Raw genomic sequence first — 24228 nt, forward strand, 5'->3', positions numbered from 1 at the left:
CCACAATGTGGAATGGCTGACACACTCAAATAAAACCGATGACGAGGGAAGGTTCTGTCATGATTTTGCCATTGCTTATGATCTCACTCAGATTGTTCACGAACCTACCCGTGTGCCTGATACACCCGGTCAATATGCAAGCCTTCTAGACCTTTTCCTCACAACTTTCCCTGAGCTGCATTCATGTTCCGTTCTATCTCCTCTGGGATCCTCTGACCACTCTGTTGTATCAGTTAAGATAAAAATGAAATGTAATAAGTCTTCAGACGTACCTCTCCACTGTACTGTATATCGATACTCTATGGCTGACTGGGATAGCTTCCATATATTCATATCTGACCTACCTCTGCATTCCATGTTTAAAAAGGATGTGTCCTCTATAGTATCAGACCAGACCGAATGGTTAATTGTAGGCATAGACCGATTCATACCATCCAAAAAATTCCAACAAAAACCTAACAGCCAGCCATGGTTCTCCCCTGAATGTGCTGCTGCCATCGCGCACAGAAATCACTTTTTCCATAGCTACCAACGTAACAGATGTACTGAGACTAAAGCTGCTTTCAGGACTGCCAGCAACCACTGTAAAAGAGTAATAAAAAATGCAAGAGAGCTATATGCTCAGTCTGTTAAATCCAAAGTAGCTGAGCAGCGGCTTGGTTCCCACCAGTTCTGGCAAATAGCAAACAGGATCTTGAACAGAAGCGTGCGTTCTATCCCAAATACCATCAATGGACCTGGTCATCTCGTCAGAATCAGACAAGGCCAGACTATTTGCCAAGAACTTTGCAGCTAATTCTATCCTATGCGACAAAGGCCATCAACTCCCTGTATTTCCTCCTATAACAGAGAACACGCTATGCAAGATACAAATATCTGTGCGTGAGGTCACCAAGCTAATCAAGAACTTTGATTCCAGTAAAGCAACTGGCCCTGATGGCATTCCAGTTATAGTGCTGAAAAAGCTCCAACCAGAACTTGCCCCCATACTTACAAAACTGTTTAAGCGTTGCCTTAAGGAGAAGTGCTTTCCAACACCCTGGAAAACCTCATCAGTATGCCCTGTATTTAAGAATTCAGGTGAAAAGTCATCTCCCTCTCAGTACAGACCAATAAGTCTCCTGTGTGTCATGAGTAAGTTGTTGGAATCCATATTAAATAAAGAAGTAGTCAACCACCTCAACAGAAACAACCTTCTTAGTGACATGCAATATGGTTTCCGCTCTGCAAGATCTACAGCAGATGTGCTAACGGTTATATCTCATAGGATTAGTGAATCTCTTGACAAAGGTTTCCTTTCCAGGGCAATTGCTCTTGATATATCGAAGGCCTTCGATAAGGTATGGCATAAGGGCCTACTTCACAAGGTTTCCAGCTATGGTATCACTGGAAATGTTTTCTCAATCATTAAATCATTTCTCTCCAAAAGTTTCATAAGAGTAGTGGTTGATGGGCAGAAACCAGAGGCCCACAGTATTAATAGTGGAGTCCCTCAGGGATCCATCCTGGGCCCAACTCTCTTCCTGATCTACATTATTGATCTCCCAAAACATAATTAAATCATTCGTTGACATCTACGCTGATGACACGACCATCTATGGCAACACATCAAAGGCCGTAAATGACAAGGTTCTCTCTAATTCGCTCTCCTCTGATCTTGAGCGCGTGGTACAGTGGGGGTAAGAGCTGGCTGGTCACTTTTAATTTATCCAAAACCAAGCTTCTATCTTTACATCATCAATGCTCTGATCCCCATCTTGCATCAATTGAAATGTATGGCTCTCGTCTTGGGGAGGCTCCATGTTTTGACAAGCTTCTTGGTTTGACCTGATCTGAAATGGAACATATACATCAGGTCTGTTGCCAAGGATGCTGGGAAAATGGTGGGATCCTTCTACCACTCCAGAAGATATCTCACTACTGATGCAATTCTCTATCTGTATAAAAGCCAAGTACGTCCAAGGATGGAGTACTGCTGCCACATCTGGGTAGGACCTGCTAAAAACAGCTTATCCTGCCTTGACAGAGTACAAAATAGACTTCGTGGTTTAGTGGGGGATGCCCTTTTCTCTTCCCTGCAGCCTCTCTCCCACAGAAGAAACGTTGAGAGCCTGTCTTTGTTTTATCATTATTTTCATGGCAAGTGCTCGTCTGAGCTCCAATCTCTTGTCCCCCCTCTCCAATCTTTCACAAGAAACACCTATCTGGCTGAAACTACTGTCAATAATTTTCCCCACTCTTTATCTGTGCCTAAATCCAAACGTAGATTCCATTTTTTTTTTATTACATTTTCACCCCAAACAAGGCACATTGCCACTTTGGTGTAGGGGGCTACTATCAGGGGAAACATCTACTGGGGTACTATGTAGGGATTAGGGCTGCAAGATGTTGGTTCACGTTGCACTTGAACTTATGCATGTCAGTACAGTTGGGGAAGCAGTGACCTGGAATGGAATTCCAAAGTCTAGCAGTTCTGGGGAAGAAACTACTGGAGTAAAAAGATCTTTTACATCTAGGGATCTCTACAGTGTGGGGGTGGGATTTTGCAGCTTGTCGGGTCTGTCGAGGGTGTTCACGTCGTGGGGGCACAAGTGCTTGCAGTTCATCAGAGCATTCACCATTATAATACTTGTAGAACAGGCAGAGGGATGCAACGTTTCGACGATGGGACAGAGGCTGAAGCTTAGATGCCAGTTTAGGGCCTATCAGATTTGTGACTCTCTTTTGAACCCTGTCAAGGAACGAGAGACTAGTAGCCGATGCACCAGCCCAAATATGACAGCAGTACTCCATACATGGGCGAATAATGGCCTTATAGAGGTACAGGATACTTTCGAGTGTTAGAAGTTTTCTAGCACGGTAGAGAGAGCCCACCTTCCTCGCAGCGGCCCTGGCAATGCCCTCGATGTAATTGTTCCAACTCATGTTTCCTGTGAACGTTAGGCCAAGGAGCTTGAGAGACGTACTCTCAGATAAAGAGTCGTTGGCCATTGCTATTGGTGGTAGAGAAGGTTTCTTGTAATCATTGAATGAAACCAGTTTTGTCTTGGCGGCATTGAACGTGACCATCCATTTTTGTCCCCATTCCACTACAGATTGGAGGTCATCCTCTAGTGTTTCTGCCATTACTTTAGATATATGTTCATTTGTTTTCCTGTTGTGCCTGCTATAGAGTGTGGTGTCATCGGCATATATACCCATCTCAGAGGTAATTTTGTCGGGGAGGCTATTCATGAATATCAGGAACAGTAGAGGTCCAAGGATAGATCCCTGGGACACTCCCGCATTTATATCATATTGTTTAGATGTACGACCGTCGAGGACAACCTGGATTTTTCTCTTATCTAAGAAGGATTTAATTATGTTAAGTATTCTACCAGTGATACCGTAAGATCTAATCTTCCTGACGAGACCCTCATGCCATACCCTGTCAAAAGCCTTAGATATATCTAGAGCTACAGCTATTCCATGAGCAAAGCTTCTTTCTCAGAAGTGCACAACTGTGGAACTCTCTTCCGTTTGCCTGTTTCTCACCTGACTACAACTTGGATCTCTTCAAGTCCAACATAAACAAACTCCTGACAAACCGCCCCCTTAAGTAAGACACTCTATCAAAACCCCCAATACTAATGATTACTACAATACTATCTCATTGATTACTGTACACACAATAACCCTTATCCCTGAGTGACCTTCGGGCCTTGATAAGTGGTGACCCCCATGTAAAAAATATATATATATATATATATATATATATATGTAGTACTTGTCCAGTTTAGTCAAGGCATTAAAAAATGAAAATATCCAAGAAAGGTTATATTGTGCGTATATGTTTTGGACTGAAGATCTCCAAAAAACATTTCACTTAATTTGATCGAGCAGTTTTTTTACAGCGGGAAAACACGTTTTATGACAGCACATTAAAGGCAGACATCTTGGAAATTTTTAAATTTTTGTTTGGATTTTAGAAACGCCATGGGGAGATAACTCAGTTTAAAGCGCCGACACTCCCTCCCCATCTTTAGCTTTTCTTCCTAAAAATCGAACCTTTTGCTCGATATCATAACAAATTTTTTTTTCGCGATAAAAGAAAAACTACTTGATGGAATAAAGTGAAATTTTTTTTCGGAGAACTTCGTTCCATAACGGATGCGTGCAATATAACCTTTTTTCGATATTTTCATTTTTTACTGTCTTGATTAAACTGTACAAGTACTATATATATATATATATATATATATATAAAGCTGAATGTCTGTGTGTGGGGGGGATCACAAATAGGCTCCTATATGGTTGACTATTTTAAAAAACTGATTACATATAATGATAGAAGATGTATCGAGACACAGGAATGGGTATGTTTGAACTGGCAGAACGGTGGTTCATTAAAATTGCAGGGTCTGCGTTCGCGCCTGGTCCACAAAGTATAGAAATAAAAAAGTTTAAAATTAAAAAACATTTACAAGTGTTTTTGATATAGATTTACATAATAATGCTTTGATAAGTATTTTTTAACTATAATAGGGATGGTATAAAATTGTGGGGTCTGCGTTCGCGCCTGGCCTCCATAGAATGGAAATAGGCACAAACTGCAATAAAGACTTTTCGTATCTATCTGCGTAAGTATACTTTGATAATTATGTTTCAATATAGATCCACAGAATATTGTGAGAAGTGTTTCAGTGTGAACAGGTATGGTATAATAAATTATGGGGTGTATCTATTTTATTTTTACTTTCATCATATTTTGCTTTGGTTTTGATACCCCCGAATTCGAAGCTATATCTTTACAACCCTTCGTTTTCATAACCTATCATACTTTCATAAATCAGAGTCCATTTTCTGTAGGCTGTTTGTTTTTGAACCCAGTCAACGACGGGTACTTTTGCTAGCATATATATATACACACGCGTGCACAATAAAACAAATGCGTGCACACCGTGTACGCTGTAGTTGTGTATATGCGTAAAACCATAATGTACACAGGAGATATGATCACCAAAAATTAATCCAATATGATATAAGAAGCTAATCACACCTACACCACACTGTCTAAGTATAATTAGGTTCGTATTTAAAATTTAACCTAATCAAAAAAAAAAAAAAAAAACTACTTGATCTTTGGAATATGACATCTTCGTTCCGTGACGGATATGCACACAGTAAAAAGTTTTGATATTATAAACAGCCCAACCACCCCCGAACGGCTTTCGGAATACCACCCCCCTGCCGCAACCTCGAAATCCGTCCTTAACATGGGGCGTTCATAATACCCTGGAGCAGGTCGTAAAAAAAAATATCAAAGTTTTCTGTAATTTTTTTTTTTTTTTTTTTTTTTTTTTTTTTTTTTTTAATTATGTGGAATTCTAAATAAGAACCACCCGTAGAATATATGCGAATGTATTTCATGTTTAGCTCAATGAGTTCTCAGTAATCGAGGTGCCCTTCCCTTCCTGGGTCCTATTGCAGTTTAGATAAACACCAACATGAGGCATGTACTAGGACATATTTAGGGGTTACACCGCCTGTAAGGATGCAATTTGATTGGCTATTGAAAATGACGTAATTATTGTAAAAGATTTTATTTTAAATTTGAATTAGTGTAAAAGATCATTGTTTACTTATTAAAAATAATTATTATGAAAATATAATTATTTTATTTTAAAATGTCTGTTTTCTTTTAAGTCATATTTAATTGCCGGCGCTTCTACAGTATTGGGGCGAGATTTTGTAGTCGATAAATGGAGTTTTCAGATAAAAACCAATGGTTCACATTGATTTTTTTTTTCAATTCCAATAAATTGCAATAGTATCTTCCAGCTTATGCGGTTGAAATTACCTGAATATTACTGCATTATTAAACGAAACAACTTTAATCATGCTAACAGGTGAAAAAAATGCGGCCATCTGGTTTAAATCGAAACGGAAATTTGCCTCCCTTTTAAACTCTCCCGTGTCTTACGATCGTTTCCATCAAATTCTATTTTTTATTTTCTTTAATAAATAATTTTCTACCTTATCGATGTTCCTAATTTTATGCATATAATCATCTTAAAAATACAGGGATACGTAGATATCATTGTTTTCAGATGAAATTCAAGGTTTACGATTTCCGAAATTTCGGCCCAATAGTGTAGAAGCGTCCAATTGTTTATTGAAAGTTGAAGATTTTAATTTATTTTAAAAGCAAGAAAAATTCAGTATATCTCATTTAAATTAAATAAAGTAAAAAAAAATCGAAAATGCTTATTTGTTTCTGCGTTTAATGAGAATTATTTAATAAAAAGTTACTCTTGCATAATTTGACCCGAATTCTCGTAAATTCCCGTCAAGCAAGGATCGGGCGAGACCGGCAATTATCGGTGTCAGCCGAGAGCGTCGTAACAGACGCAGACTAATGAAAAAAAAAAAAAAAAAAAAAAAAAAAAAAACGGAAAAAAATACAAATGCAAAAAAAAAAAAAATACCTTGAAAAATTTTAGTATTTAATTTTTTTGTTTGTTTTTTGTTTTTTGCAAAATATTTATCAACAGAAAGTTTTTTTTTTGTTTTTTTTTTCTCCAAGAAAAGATTTTTTAAGCGTAAAATTGTTAGATGTAAGTACAAGGTTTTTTTGTTTTCTTTTTTTGTAACCGTATTTTTTTTCTTGTTTTTTTTTTTTTTTTTTTTTTAAGACTTGTTGTTCAGTCAAGTTCTTTTGGTGGCACTGCCCATTTGTACATCTCCAGGAGAAACCATCCTTTACACACGAACAAGTCCGTTGCTAAGGTCGCTGGAAAGATGGTGGGATCCTTCTACCGCTCCAGAAGATATCTCACTACTGATGCAATTCTCTATCTATATAAAAGCCAAGTACGTCCAAGGATGGAATACTGCTGCCATATCTGAGCAGGAGCTGCTAAAAACAGCCTATCCTGCCTTGACAGAGTACAAAATAGACTTCGTGGCTTAGTGGGGGATGCCCTTTTCTCTACCCTGCAACCTCTCTCATAGAAGGGATGTTGCGAGCCTGTCCTTGTTTTATCGTTATTTCCATGGTAGGTGCTCGTCTGAACTTCAATCTCTGGTCCCCCCTCGCCAATCTTTCATGAAAAACACCCGTCTAGCTGAATCCACTGTGAAAAATTTCCCCCACTCTTTATCTGTGCCTAAATCAAAACGCGGATTCCATGAACAAAGCTTCTTTCTCAGAAGTGCACGCCTGTGGAACTCTGTTCCGTCTGCCTACTTCCCACCGGACTACAACTTAGATGTCTTCAAGTCCAACATAAACAAATTCCTAATGAACCGCCCCCTTAAGTAAACACTTCATCAAATCTCCACACTAACGTAATGTACTTGCAATAACCCTTATCCCTGAGTGGCTTCCGGGCCTTGATAAGTGGTGATCACTGTGTAAAAAAAACAAAAAAAACAATCTTTTTTTAAGTAAACATTTGTGTTCACAATTGTTGCACCTGATTTTTGGGGGACAGCAATTTCTTCTCCTGACAATATTTTCATTTCTTTTTCTAACATGTATAGATTTATTTTCTTGCCTGTCATTTTTCTGTTTGGCGAGTTTGAAAATATATTTGTCAGCTTCTTTTTTTTTTGGTTTAGTCGCTTTCTTCCAATTCGAATGTCGTCTGCTTCCATTTAGATAGCGCTTTTTCATTGGCTAATCAAACTCCCAAAAATTCAATTAAAAAAAATAAATAAATAACTAATAAGAAAATAAAGTCACTCCATCCCATTAATATCACCTTAAAAATTACTAACATAACAGAAAAAAAATTAAATAAAATAAAAAGTCGATTTAGCGTTTCAACATTTGAACAACGCTCGGCTGACACCGATGATTGCCGGTCTCGTCCGATTCAAGCTTGACGGGAATTCACGAGAATTCGGGTCAAATTATGCAAGATTACCAGTATTCTGTTTTCTCAATTTCAATATTGTTTCATTTTAATTTTAAAATTCATAGCGCTTCTACACTATTGGGACGAAATTTCGGTAATTCGTAATATTGAATTTCACCTGAAAACAATCGTATCTACGATTCCCTCGTATTTTTAAGATGATTATATCCAAAAATTACGAAAATCGATAAGGTAGAAAATTATTTATTAAAGAAAATACAAAATAGAATTGATGAAAACGATCGTAAGACACAGGAGAGTTCAAAACAGAGGTGCTTTTCAGTTTCGATTTAAACAAGATGGCCGCAATTTTTCACCTGTTAACACGATTAAAGTTGTTTCATTTGATAATGCAGAAATATTCAGGTAATTTCGGCTGCATAATTTGGAAGCTACCATTGTAAATTATTAGAATTGACAAAAAAAAAATCAGTTGAAACCATTGTTTGTTTGTTTGTTTTGTTTTTTTATCTGAAAACTCCATTAAATGGCTACAAAATCTCGTTCCAGTTCTATATAAGCGCCATTTTTTTTTTTTGTTTTTTTTACAATAATTATGTCAATTTCAATAGCCAATCAAACTGTATTCTTACAGACGGTGTACCCTCAAATATGTCCCCCGTATTTTTCTCGTATTTTTGTTTATCCAAACTGCAAGAGAGACTTGATTTCTATATGGGATACGCGTACTTGTGTAGCATGCGGACCGTGCTATAAATTTTTTTTTTTTTATAAGATTTTCAAGTTAAATTCAAATTTTACGGAATCTTTCGTTTTTTTTTTTAATTATAGAGTGAAAGTGCAGTATGGTTTTTAAAAAAAGCACACCCTCCCCATGTTAAGAATGGGTTTCTCAGCAGTAACGTTATTTCAGCACGGTCTGTATTCTGCATAATGTATCAAGATATAGCCTTATGTTGAATCAAACGTTGAATGAAGCAATGAAGATCGCGAATTTGTGTGTGTGTGTGTGTGCGTGTGCGTGCGTGCGTGCGTGCGTGCGTGTGTGTGTGTGTGTGCATATGTGTGTGTGCGTGTGTGTGTGTGTGTGTGTGTGTGTGTGTGTGTGTGTGTGTGTGTGTGTGTTAGTGGCTTGGCAAGGCCACAGGGGAGACCACCAACCAAGCAAAAAAAAAAAAAAAAAAAAAAAAAAAAAGTAAGCAAAATTCATCTCATGGCAGCAAGACTAAAGCTACCGTGCCAGGACATTATATATACAAACTAGCAGGGCGTCCGGCATTGCCCGGTCATAAGATACGCTTAAATATGATATTTTGATTAATGCAAATTTTGTATTTATTATTAGACTATATTGGATCAAATATATAGCAATGATTTAAAAAGTTAAAAAAAAAAAAAAAAAAAGACTCGTGCGCCACCACCGAGAATCGAAACCAAAACGTTTAGCTTACAATTTACTTTTTCCTTTGACGTTAATGCCTGAGATATGAAGACAAGATTGCTGCAAGGCTAAAAATTAAAACATGAATCAATAGCTATTACGTTACGCATGCATATTCGTAATGCTGTGTTCGACCTTCGTCTGACAAATTCCATTTTCTTTTTAATTTTCACACTTTTGCACAGATTTTCCCCGGCTAAAATCCAAATATGATATTTCATATGGGTTCGAATACCCTATATATTAAGTTTCATATCTGCAGACCAAAAACTGACAGAGAAGTTTGGTAGACAACATTTTTTTTAACAAACATATGTACACATACATAAGTATATATATAGAAAGAGGTTTGTGTTTACTATAAACTTTTTACACAAATATTATGCAAGTATAAATCATGTAGAATATCTGTATGAATATAATTACACGTAATAGTTAACTAAAGATGATCATCCCATAAGAAAACCGAAAAATATCTATTTTTTTTTTTTTTTTTTTTACACAGTGATCACCACTTATCAAGGCCCGGAAGCCACTCAGGGATAAGGGTTATTGCAAGTACATTACGTTAGTGTGGAGATTTGATGAAGTGTTTACTTAAAGGGGCGGTTCATTAGGAATTTGTTAACATTGGACTTGAAGACATCCAAGTTGTAGTCCGGTGGGAAGCAGGCAGACGGAACAGAGTTCCACAGGCATGCAGTTTTAAGAAAGAAGCTTTGTTCATGGAATCCGCGTTTTGATTTAGGCACAGATATGGAGTGGGGGAAATTTTTCACAGTGGATTCAGCTAGACGGGTGTTTTTCGTGAAAAATTGGCAAGGGGGGACCAAAAATTGGAGTTCAGACGAGCACCTGCCATGGAAATAACGATAAAACAAGGATAGGCTCGCAACGTCTCTTCTGTGGGAGAGAGGTTGCAGGGTAGAGAAAAGGCCATCCCCTACTAATCTAATCAGGAATTAAATAAAATGAATGTTTAAAAGAATATGCAAACTAGCTAGATCTTTTGCAGATGAATGCAAGTCCCCGATCCATATATATATGTTAGGTTGGTGCAAAAATAATGTTGTTTTTTATATTATAGAACGTCAAAAAACATTATTTTTGCACCAACCTAATAACAAAGTTGAAGTTTCTTTTTAAAAAAAGGATTTTTAATATGAATATCAAAACACACAACAAAAAAGTATAGGAGTATAGATGTAAGCAAATTGGACCTTATTTTATTGGTTTAAAATTAGGGGTTCTTTTTTAATAGATGAATACTTTGACGATAATTACGGTTTTCAAGAGGCGAACGATTAAAATATACATCTGTTTTACTTAAAAATTGCTAGCTTTATTTATGGTGTCTTTTACATATAATAAAAACCCACCCAATACTTTTGCTGATGAGGAGACTTTGTTTAAAAAAAACTATATGTCAAAATTATTGTTTGTGGCTTAATGTCTATCACAATAAAAACATTGTTTCTGAAACGATCGTACAAATTATTGACCTTGTTGTTGTTCCTTCTTATGAAACAGATTTTTAATTTTTAATTCTAATTTGACTTTAAATTATCAATCACATTACTAAATATTAAAGTAGCTCTAGGATATTTGCCTATCGAGCTTATTATATATCTGAATTACAACGAGCACTGTTCTTTTCTTGTATTTTAATTAAATTAGTAATTTTACTATCACATTAAAATACACTTTGCTCTTTAGACTACTGTTCTAACCCCCTTTAAATTATATATATATATATATATATATATATATATATATATATATATATATATATATACCACCTTTTTTGGCAATATTATAAGTTCCAAATCTCAGTGACCATTGATCAGAATTTAACAAATGAAGGCTCGTTGGAAAGGTAATTATCTGAATTGTGCAGTTTGCTATGTAACATTTGTTCTTAAGGTCGCACATTAAGGGGATCATCCATCATCCAGTCATAAAATATTTCAATCAGTCATTTGTTTTCCTAGTTTTGCATATGTATTACAAAATATCTGATATTTCCCTCAAACCTCTGGCCTTGTTATGGTTTCAAATGATCTGAAATAACAGCAAGGGGAGACTTGATTCCAAATATTTCTCACACGTTATATCTCCGCTATTTTGTTTTTATACATAAAGTAAATTTCACAGTGTATAAGGATTATTTGATACTGGCGATATTCATAATCGTACCCTATTTCCAAAAGAGAGGGAGATATAACATATGAGAAATATTTGGAATCAAGTCTCCCCTTGTTGTTATTTCAGATCATTTGAAACCATAGCAGCAAGTTCTAGTTTCTAGCACCAAGGCCAAAGGTTTAGGGGAATATATAACAAACAAATGACTAAAGTCTATATTTCAAATTTCATGATGTTGACCTTCTTACAATTTATTCCTTTAATTCAGTTGATATTTTTAATTCTTGACAGTATCTGTTTCGTAGCACAAAATCATTAAGTTAATTATTATATCAATCAGTGAATCTATTTTGCCCTTAACTCAGAAGAAATAACAACTATCAATCCATCAAAAGGAAATAAGATGCGTTTGGGCATGATTAATATATATATATATATATATATATATATATATATATATATATATATATTTTTTTTTTTTTTTTTTTTTATTCAATTTTCACCCCAAACAAGGCACAGTGCCACTTTGAAGCAGGGGGCTACTATTAGGGAATTAATTAGCGGGGTCATTATGAAGGGAGAAGAGTAGAAAGATGTTTGTTAACATTACACTTGAACTTCTGCATATCATTGCAGTTGGGAAAGCAGAATCCCGGAAGGGAGTTCCAAAGACCCGCAGTTCTGGGGAAGAAACTATTGGAGTAAAAGGCTTTCTTGCACCTAGGGATCTCCACTGTAAAGGGATGAGACTTAGTAGCTTGTCGGGTTTGTCGGGGGTAGTTACGTCGGGGAGGTACAAGTGTTTGCAGTTCGTCAGAGCATTCACCATTAAAGTATTTGTAGAACAGGCAGAGGGATGCAACATCTCGTCGATGGGACAGAGGTTGAAGCCCAGATGACAGTTCAGGACCTATCAGGTTTGCGACTCTTTTTTGAACCCTGTCCAGGAGCGAGAGACAAGCAGCAGATGCACCAGCCCAGATGTGACAACAGTACTCCATACATGGGCGAATGGTTGCCTTATAGAGGTATAGGATACTGGCAGGCGTAAGTAGTTTTCTAGCACGGTAGAGGGAGCCAACCTTCCTTGCAGCAGCCTTGGCAATGCTCTCAATGTATCTATTCCAGTTCATATTCCCTGTAAACGTTAGGCCGAGGAGTTTAAAAGAAGTACTTTCAGGCAATGTGTTCTTGGCCATTGCTATTGGTGGTAGAGAAGGTTTCTTGTAGTTATTGAAGGAAACAAGCTTAGTCTTAGCAGCATTGAATGAGACCAACCATTTTTGTCCCCATTCCACTACGGATTGGAGGTCATCCTCTAGTGTTTCTGCCATTTTCTTGGATATGTGTTCATTTGTTTTCCCCTCATATCTGTTATAGAGAGTGGTGTCATCGGCAAATATACCCATCTCCGAAACAATATTATCAGGGAGGTCGTTTATGAATATCAGGAACAATAGAGGTCCAAGGATAGACCCCTGAGGCACTCCCGCATTTATGTCATATTGTTTGGATGTACGTCCGTCGAGGACAACTTTGATTTTTCTCTTACTTAAGAAGGATTTAATTACGTTATGAATTCTTCCAGTGATTCCATATGATCTAATTTTCCTTAGAAGACCATCGTGCCATACCCTGTCAAAAGCCTTAGATATATCAAGGGCCACCGCTCTACCCTCCCCTGTTTTATCCAATGAACGGTATATACGTTCAGAAACTACAGTTAAGATATCTGCTGTTGAACGGGCTTGCCTGAATCCATATTGTTTGTCAGTCAAGAGTTTAGCAGCTGTTAGGTGCTGGACTAGGACTATATATATATATATATATATATATATATAAGTGACCGTGTGTGTGTGTGTATCTGTGTGTACATTTCCCTATGCAATAACTTTGTCAATTTTCAGTCTACAGACTCGAAATTTGATATACAGGGTACTGAGATTTGGGAAAATCTTTGTGAGCGGTTTTCAGCCAGAAATTTGTTAAGAGGTCAAAGTTCAACGATTTGACCTTTGAGAACTCTACCAAACTCCGACAATTTTGGGTCTAAACACTTGAAATTTTAGATATAGATTCCTTGGACATGGATCTAACTTAATAACTTTATTTGAGCCCAAAAGAATAAATGTTAAGGGGTCATAATAGGGTCAAAGTTAAAAAAAATTGACTGTTTTTCTTTTTGCTCAACATACACTGCCAAACACCCGGGCAACGCCGGGCTGAAATGCTAGTATATATATATATATATATATATATATATATATATATGTGAATGAGAAAGAGAGAGATAAGAAGGTTGAGTTACTGTATTAAAATAACGTTATTTAGAAATCCATTTTTAGCATGAGGGGGGGGGTGTAACCATTATGTACTTTCACCTAACAACTTATTAAACAAAAAATACCATAAAACTTGAATTTAACTTGAAAATACTATTTTAAAAATTTGCATGATACCTTCTCTGCATAAGCACCGTTTATTTTATTTTATTGTGGTCTTTTCTAAATTTTGTACTTGTGCAGTTTACGAACCGTGTTGAAATATCGTTATCAATTGGAAAGCCATTCTTAACACGGTGAAGAAGGTGGGGGCTTCATAATTACTTTGTATTTTCATCTACGGATTTATTAAACAAAAGATACCGTTAAAGAAAATTCAATTTTTAAAAAATGACCAAGCATCCTCAGGTTTGCTAAATTCCAGAACAAAAAATTCGTCTAGTCTGGTGGAGTATCCAGCTTTGTGGTATTACTTGAGGTAACATCACTTGGAGAAGGTGTACTATTCCTCTTATAAGTATAGTGTATAGCCGCATTGTATATATATATATATATATATATATATAGAGATATGTTTCTTTAAAATATAATTATCCACCGACACGTGTTTCGTCGTCTATGTCTCACCAGAATGGCTGAATATATATATATATATATATCTTTTAATAATATTGGAATTTTTTCCCTTTTTCCTTTTACATATTCGTGAATTATTCCACGGATTTCTGCCTTTTGGATTACTTTGGATCATCTTCCAATTACGCGGTTCCCTTGGATTTTACTTGTGTGAATGGAAATTTAACTAACTTTCTTGGATTTGCATTTTTGGATTTTACCGTCATTGGATACTTTACCTTTCACCAGACTATCCATTCACATGAAATCACCTTTTTCTTCACCATATTCCCTCTGCTTCACTTTTTGTTATCAAGTAAGATCTTTGACTTACTTGCAGTTTCATCGAATATATATATATATATATATATATATATATATATATATATATATATATATAAAATAAAGATCTTTTTGTTATCAAGTAAGATCTTTGACTTACTTGTAGTTTCATCAAATACTTTTGCAAGCAAAATTCGATCCTGATGAGAAGGAAAGTATTTCTTCGAAACTCTGCGGATTAAGGACTATCCATTTATTTAGTGTTTTCTTTTTAAAATTAAATGTTTTTTTAACTCTTTTTGAAAGTGTTTTTTAACATATTTTATTAACTACTTGTTCTTATTATAAGCTCTATTTCCTATTTGGTTTTATCGAGCTTTTACATCTGGTTGAGATTACTTTATAAATATTAATTCTTTAATATTTATAATTTACTTTAGTTTTGCCATCTTGGATCATTTTGGTAAACTGATATATATATATATATATATATATATATATATATATATATATATATATATATATATATATATATATATACCTGAATTATAGAAAATAAATTCTTTTAATTTGAATTATAGGAATAAATTATAAGATGGTCAACATCATGAATTTTGGAATATAGTTTTTTTGTCATTTATTCTCTATATTGCTCTGTAATTACATTGAGCTTCTTAAATAAGGATTGGTATATAAGAAGATATATTTCTACATATATATCTGTCTTTTACAGCACTCTCGTATGCACCTCGTTATATTTCACTGGTTAACCTACCTTTGGAAAATAGCAACCTCAAATTTATATATATATATATATATATGTAGAAAATTTGAGGTTGCTATAAGGATGACACACACACACACATTATATATATATATATATATATATATATATATATATGTCATCCACATACAGTACTGTTTCACACTTCATTACTCAGTGCGGCTAGACAGGCAACTGCCTCAAGCCAGGATCGAAACCCGACCACTAAAATGACAGTCAAGGCTTCTCACCATTGCCCTATACGACTGATGATTATATATATATATATATATATATATATATATATATATATATATTACTCGGGTTTTTTTTATTCAAAAGTAATGAACTAATGAATTCAACGAGGTTGTTAGATAGTGCTCAATAAAAAGAGCTGATAATACTTGTTTATTGTTATATAAACATGCTCACATCCACATCCTTTTGAATAGTCAAGTCGCTGCCTGATGATATCTGTTGTTTGATTGAAACAAGTGGCTATTTGTAGCAGCGGGATGTGAGCATGTTTATATAACAATAAACAAGTATATATATATATATATATATATATATATATATATATATATATATATATTGTGTACAGAAAGTTGTTAGTTGAGACCGATCATTGGCTGAAGAGAGCTTGATAAGGATACCTTAAACGGGCCTTATTATCGGGCTTGAAACCGACGGTACCAATAATCTGTCTCAACTAACAACTTTCTGTACACAAAATATAAATACGCTCTTAAAATTTGGATTTTCCTTTTAATTGAGCACTCTGCTGGAATTCTTTTTCCAAAAAAAAACTAATCATATATATATATATATATATATATATATATATATATATATATATATATATATATATATCAATCAGTAAAGATGAAGTTTAGAAGCCAAAAAATTCTATAAACTTAAAGTAAATAGAAATAGAGTTTGTTTCTATTTACTTAGCCTCCCCACAAGGGCAGAATTAGACACCAAGCTCGTTTTTTTTTTAATGTGGAGAAAGGGAAACAAAAATTAAAAATTGTCGCGGTCGTGAAGGATTTCTCTTCCACTAACCGAGAACAAAAAATTGAAGTGTAATATCAGAACAGATACTACACTTTGATATTGTCCCGAAGTCCAAGCAACTCCACTGTGGTTAAAGAATACAAATTTAAGAAAATTAAGAAAATAAATAAAATTAAGAATTCATTTTAATTAAGAAATTAAATAAAAAAATAGTTTACATGAATTTATTGTTCGACAGGATATTTTAATAATATATATATATATATATATATATATATATATACACACACACAATTATTTTTTTGGAAAAGGAAATCCAGAAAATCCGAAAAAAAAAAAAAAAAAAGCGTATTATTTATTTTTTGGGTACTAGTGCACTTATTGATCTACTGAAATAAGGTTATTATTTAAAAAATCGTTCTTAACATGGGGAGGGGAGGGTGTTTTGTACCTATTCTGGACTTTAACCTTACAATGGAATAAAGAAACAGATCATAAAACTTTACACTTGGAAATATGATTTAAAAAATAGCGCGGATCCCTAAGTGCACTAGCACCTTTTTTTGTTTACAGAAAGGTTCAGCAGAGATAAGTCATTGGTACCGCCGGTTTCAAACCCGGTAATTAGGACCGCTTTCGCTTTAGATATCCATATCAAGCTGAAGCTCTCTTCAGCCAATACTCAACTCGGATGTGAGTATTGGCTGAAGAGAGTTTGATATAGGTATCTAAAGCGGTCCTAATTATCGTTTGAAACCGACGGTACAAATGATTTATCTAAAACTTTCTGTAAACAATATATTAGTTCTTTTTTTTAATATAATTATCTACTGACACACACACACACACACACATATATATATATATATATATGTATATATATATATATATATATATATATATATATATTCTTCGGAATAGTTTTTTCTACAAATACTCCTGCTACAGGACTTCTGATAAATGTATTATTTTCACTTTGACTTTCCATGTCTCACTGACTTTAGCAAATAGGGTACATACCTTTATAACTATTTGCTAATATTTTCACTCCTCTGATGAGATGGTAGACATCGAAACCCTATAGGTTAAGGAGATAAACTTTCTAAAACATTCTTTGTCTTGCTTAGAATAATAAAAATTCTTTGATATGAAACTCAACCACTTCATTTCATTTCAATGAGAGTTGTTTGAAATTCATTGAATTACAATTTAATATATATATATATATATATATATATATATATATATATATAGTGAATAAATTCCAGGTTAATATTTTCTAGAGGCGAAGCATTAAGCAACCAATAAATTTTTAACGAGGTTCATACAAGAGTGCTCAATACCGAAACAGGGCAAGATATACTGTTTTTATTTGTTTTACATAAGCATTTATATGTCACTACACATTCATGAGCATGTTTCGGTCCACCAATTACAAGTAACTACAGACCTCGTCAGGTGATACTGCTTACATATATCTCAAAATGTATGTATTTAAATTTTATGATTTGAAAAGGTTAATTTTCAAATATAGATTTTTTTTATTGTTTGCAAACAAAGAATACAGTCTAATATTATATATATATATATATATATATATATATATATATATATATATATATATAAAGTAATGTGATTTATAATTTAAAATTTTAAAATTTTAAATTTGAATTAGCTCTAGGACATTTAACTATCGAGCTTATTATATATCTAAATTACAACGAGCACTTTCTATTTCCTGTATTTTAATTAAACTAGTAATTTCACTGTCACATTAAAATACACTCAGCTCTTTAGACTATAGTTCTAATCTCCTTTAAATTATATATATATATATATATATATATATATATGACATAATTCCATGAATGATTCTGTGCTACGAAACAGGTGCTGTCAAGAATCGAGCATTTTAACATACAGAAAGAAATAAACGGTAAGATAGTCAACATATTGAAATGTGGAATATAGACTTTTTACCCTTTATTTGTATATGCTCTGTAGTTAAATTGAGCTTCATAAATTAAACGATTGGTACAAAGAAAAGGTGAAATATAATTGAATAAGCAGATTTTCCCATTATATATATATATATATATATATATATATATATATATATATAATATATATATATATATAATATATATATATATATATATATATATATATATATATATATATATATCACAAATAATATACAAAAATATAATTTTAAGCATAAATTTGCAGTATTTACTTCAACAGTGCTCAATATATAGGTAGAGCAAGATAGTAAGTTATAAAAATATATATGGCAATTAAAGCCTGCCGAATTCTCACGAGAATGAAACGCGGAATATTCTGTGTAGCTTAATTGCCATATATATTTTTATAACTTACTATATATGTGTGCGTTTGTTTATATATATATATATATATATATATATATATATATATATATATATATATATACTTGTATACACTATGCATCCAATTGTACGCCAAGGTCCAAGTTGATAGTGTTTGTTGAGTACTCGTGCAGTTTACGAGCCATGCTGAAATAATCGCATTATCATTTAATAAGTCATGCTTAACATAGGAAGGGAGTGGGCTGTGTTAACTAATCTGCACAATTTAATGAGCAAAAGATCCTCTGAGCAAAGATGGAATTCAACTTGAAGACCTTATCTAAGAAAGATACTAGTGCAGAGTGATCCGGACGTAAATAACGTTATTATTTAACAAGCCATTCTTAACATGGGGAAGGGAGGATTTTTTGTACCTATTCTATACTTCAACCTTACAATTGAATGATAAAAAAAAAAAACATATCATAAACTTTAATGAAACTTGGAAATACGATTTTAAAAAAATAGCACGGATCACTCTCTGCACTAGCATCCTAAAAAATAACAGAAAGGTTCGTGAACTGCACGAGCATCGTCCATTATGCACGTAGTATTATATGTACAGTCGCTGTACATGTAGTGTTATATGTACAGTCGCTGTACACGTAGTGTTATATGTACAGTCGCTGTGCACGTAGTGTTATAAGTACAGTCGCTGTACACGTAGTGTTATATGTACAGTCGCTGTACGCTGTACATGTAGTGTTATTTGTATATCCGCTGTGCATGAAGTGTTATCGTAATAAATGTACAGTCGCTGTATGATGAAGAGTTGATTTGTAATGTATTTTTTTTTTTAATTATTTAATTTTTGAAATAATCACTTACCTTGAAGAATTCGCATGTAACCGAGATCCGAACAAGGGCCCAAAATCAGAAGTAGTAATACCAAGACAAGTGAAGAAGGTGGGGCCGAAATAGACGAGGGACAATTCGAAGGGTAGGTCCCTTGACTTTTCGCCCCGACAGACCACTCCAACAGCATCATCTGCAGTAAAAATCACAATGGTAGCAACTAGATACTAAGCTAGGAATTTGACCACCCGACTGACCATTGTATGCCATCCGTCCGATCAACAAAATTTCTGCTGTATTTTTATTATTATTATTTTTTTTTTTTTTTTACTTTTAGGAGGAGGAGGGGTGATTTTTTTAAGGGGAAGCGTGATTTTTTTTTTTTAATTTTTAATTCATAGAGGATCGCTTAAAATAAATAAATAAATAAAAGGAAGAAAAAAAAACAGGTGCTTTTTCCCCCCTTCTTTCTTTTAAAGCCACCCCAAAATAATAATAATAATAAATAAATAAACCCCCCCAAAACAAGGATGGGTCGGGGAGAAGATTCCTTCAGACGAGCGTTTTATATATTTCCATGCTTTGTTAATTTTAAGGTCCCCCGTCTGCGCCCCTTTTTCTTCTTCCTCTTTCTTACAACACAGCAACAATTATTGTCGTCCGTGTCGTCTTCGTCTTCCTCATCCGTCCGCAATAGTGACATCCAGACGATGTTTTACCAAAAAAAGGCGGGGAAAGAGCGTAAAAATCCGAAAACCAGGAAGGTTGACGACACGGTTCCTTTCTCCGCAAAAGACAAAAAAAAAAAAAAACGGTATCTTGCGGACGAGGCGAGGCGGCGGGGAGGTTAGTGTTGCATCCGACTGTCAGATAAACGAGAAAGGAGAAACCTTCGTATATTCTTTCATTTCATGTGTGGTAATTTTTCGACGCCAACACTAAACCCTCCCCACAAAAATACCGAATAATCCCGTCGGTGGAGACATGGAGTCAAAATTCCTTCTTCCTTAGAAATGTGTTTTTGCAGCGGTCGCACGAATAGTGTTGTTGTGTATACGAAACCATCTTTGCGGGAGTGTCGTAGTCGCTGTTAGGCTTTATTTACGTCCTCCTCCTCCCCCTCTCTCTCTCACTCTCTCTCTCTCTCTCTCTCTCTAACGTTTAGTCGTGTTACTTCCCTCTATCGCCTCCGCCCTCTCCTCCTACTTATTATTATTACTTACTGCCTATCTATTTGATACTTGACACCCCTCTCACCTCTCCTCTCTCTCTCTCTCTGCCTTTCTCTTTTACTTTCGTTTTCTTGCCTCCTCCTACCTATTAATTCTTTGTATACATATTTGATACACGAGCCGCGTTTCCTTTATAGATACCCCTCTTCCTCGCTCCACTTTCTCTCTTTCTCTCTCTCTCTCTCTCTCTCTCTCTCTCTCTCTCTCTATGTATATATATATATATATATATATATATATATATATATATATATATATATATATATATATATATATATATATGCCGCTCCCCATTGGAGGGAGTACCAAATTGGTCAAAGGGAAAATTATTCCCAACTCGCATTTAGGTAAAAATGCACTTTCGCATAAATAATTGAATTCATTCAAAACGTATCGCAAAAAAAAAAAATAAATAAATAAAATAACACACAGAACACACGCACGCACGCACACACACACGCACACTCGCACGCACACTCACACACACATATATGTGTGTGTATGTGCACGCGCGCGTGTGCGTATATATGTATATGCGTATATATGTATGTATATTCATATGTATATATAGGTATTTATGTGTGTGTGTGTGTGTATATATATATATATATATATATATATATATATATATATATATATATATATATATATATATATATATGTACCTATTTACTATGCCTCCCCACGGGACAGAGTTAGACACCAGGGTCGTTTTTTAACGTGGAGAAAAGGTACAAAAATAAAAATTGTCTCAGTCGTGAAGGATTTCTCCTCCACCGAAAGAGAACAAGAAATGGAAGTGCAGCATCTGAAGAACAGATGGTATTTATTTGCTCCCCCACCGAGCAAATTAGGCACAAGGCCGATTTTTAAAGTGAGGAGTGAAGGGGAAATGGGGACCAACTCCCCGGAGAGTAGGGGAGCTGGATAGTGACAATTGGTATGAAGGGTTGGCCCTACATTGACCAAGGTCTTATATGTGGGGTAGCCCCCACATATGGCCTTTGCTTGCAGTATCTGCCGGAACAGATGGTATTTATTTGCTCCCCCACCGAGCAAATTAGGCACAAGGCCGATTTTTAATGTGAGGAGTGAAGGGAGGGGGAAGGGAAAAAGGGGACCAGCTCCCGAGAGGTGGGAAATGGGAGCTGGTTAATGGTCAGGCATGTGGGGTTGCCCCCACATCCGGTCTTTGCTAGTCATAGCTAGTCATAGCCAGTCATAGCCTGCAGCATCTGCCGGAACAGATGGTATTTATTTGCTTCCCCACCGAGCAAATTAGGCACAAGGCCGATTTTTAATGTGAGGAGTGAAGGGAGGGGGAAGGAAAAAAGGGGACCAGCTCCCGAGAGGTGGGAAATGGGAGCTGGTTAAAGGTCAGGCATGTGGGGTTGCCCCCACATCTGGTCTTTGCTAGTCATAGCTAGTCCTAGCTAGTCATAGCTTGCAGTATCTGCCGGAACAGATGGTATTTATTTGCTCCCCCACTGAGCAAATTAGGCACAAGGCCGTTTTTAATGTGAGGTAAAAACCAGCTCCCCAAAAAGGGGGCACTCTGGTTATCAAAAATAATAATTGTCCCAGTATAGAGGGTTTCCCCTCCATTGACTGGTACAAATTATCTTAAGTGCAGCATCTGCCGGAACAGATGGTATTTATTTGCTCCCCCACCGAGCAAATTAGGCGCAAGGCCGATTTTTAATGTGAGGAGTGAAGGGAGGGGGGAGGGGAAAAGGGGACCAGTTCCCGAGAGGTGGGAAATGGGAGCTGGTTAAAGGTCAGACATGTGGGGTTGCCCCCACATCTGGTCTTTGCTAGTCATAGCTAGTCATAGCTTGCAGCATCTGCCGGAACAGATGGTATTTATTTGCTCCCCCACCGAGCAAATTAGGCACAAGGCCAATTTTTAATGTGAGGAGTGAAGGGAGGGGGAAGGAAAAAAGGGGACCAGCTCCCGAGAGGTGGGAAATGGGAGCTGGTTAATGGTCAGGAATGTGGGGTTGCCCCCACATCTGGTCTTTGCTAGTCATAGCTAGTCCTAGCTAGTCATAGCTTGCAGTATCTGCCGGAACAGATGCTACACTTTGATCCCGGCCCGAAGGCCAAGCATTTTACAACTGATGTATGTATGCATGTATGCGTGTATGTATTGATATGTGTTATGTGTATGTCTGTATACACATACACATGTACATGTATATATGTGTGTGTATGTGTGTGTGTGCGTATATATATATATACATATATATATATACATATACACCTTGACACAGCAGTTCACACCGAAGTTAAGCAACGTTGAATCTGGTCAGTACTAAAATGGGCGATCATTTCAAAATTCCAGGTGCTGTATGTTTTGTTTTTTCTTTTCTTTTTTACATAGGCATCACCACTTATCAAGGCCAAGAGGCCACTCGAGGATAAGGGTTACAGAGTGTACAGTAGAAATTGGAAAATATAGTAACCGTTAGTAAATGAAGATTCGGTAAATTTGTTAACTTATATGGAACGGCTCATCAAAAATTTGTTTACGTTAGACTTGAAGACAACCATATTGTAGTCAGCTGGAAAGCAGGAAAACGGATGCCAATTCCATAGGCGTGCAGTTCTAAGAAAGAAGCTTTGCTTATGGAATCTACGTTTAGGTTTAGGCACAGATAAAGAGTGGGGGAAACTAGTGATAGTATTTTCTGCTAGACGGATGTTTCTTGTGAAAGTTTGGCGAGGCGGGGGGGGGCATAGAATGGAGCTCAGACGAGCACCTGCCATGAAAATAATGATAAAGCAGAGACAAACTCGCAACATCTCTTCTGTGAGAAAGAGGTTGCAGGGAAGAGAAAAGGGCATCCCTCACACGGCTACGAAGTCTATTTTGAACTCTATCAAGGCAGGATAACTCCTTTGTAACAGCTCCTGCCCAGATGTGGTAACAGTATTCCATCCTTGGACATACGTGGCTCTTATATAGATAGAGAATTGCATCAGCAGTGGGATATCTACTGGATCGATAGAAGAATCCCACCATTTTTCCGGTGGCCTTGGCAACGTATTTAATATATGTGTTCCATTTAAGATCAGGAGTAAAGGTCAATCCCAGAAGCTTGTCAAAAGATGAGGCCTCCCCAAGACGGGAGCCATTCATTTCAATTGATACCAGATGGGGATCAAAGCATTGATGATGTAAACATAAAAGCTTGGTTTTAGATGCATTAAAAGTAACAAGCCACCTCTTTCCCCATTGTACCACTTGCTCAAGATCAGAGGAGAGAGAATCGGAGAGAACTGGGTCGTTTATTGTCTTAGATGTGCTACCATAGATGGTAGTGTCATCAGCATAAATGTCTACAACTGATGTAAGGGTGTGATTTGGAAGATCATTAATGTAGATCAGGAAAAGAGTTGGG

General features: G+C 35.6%; 1 protein-coding gene across 1 annotated transcript in view; it reads right to left on the reverse strand.

Moving 5' to 3' along the window:
• The window catches only part of LOC145271205 (uncharacterized), a 533901-nt gene extending 513177 nt beyond the window's left edge, over positions 1-20724 (reverse strand). The window contains exon 1 of the mRNA XM_080126771.1: positions 19626-20724. Coding sequence (XP_079982897.1) covers positions 19626-19785 — 160 coding nt within the window. The 5' untranslated portion in view covers positions 19786-20724. The remainder of the gene's footprint in view (positions 1-19625) is intronic.
• Positions 20725-24228: the final 3504 nt, after the last annotated feature.

This window comes from Euprymna scolopes, chromosome 46 (assembly GCF_053919585.1).
Source record: "Euprymna scolopes isolate OS-2025 chromosome 46, ASM5391958v1, whole genome shotgun sequence".
NCBI lineage: Eukaryota > Metazoa > Mollusca > Cephalopoda > Sepiida > Sepiolidae > Euprymna > Euprymna scolopes.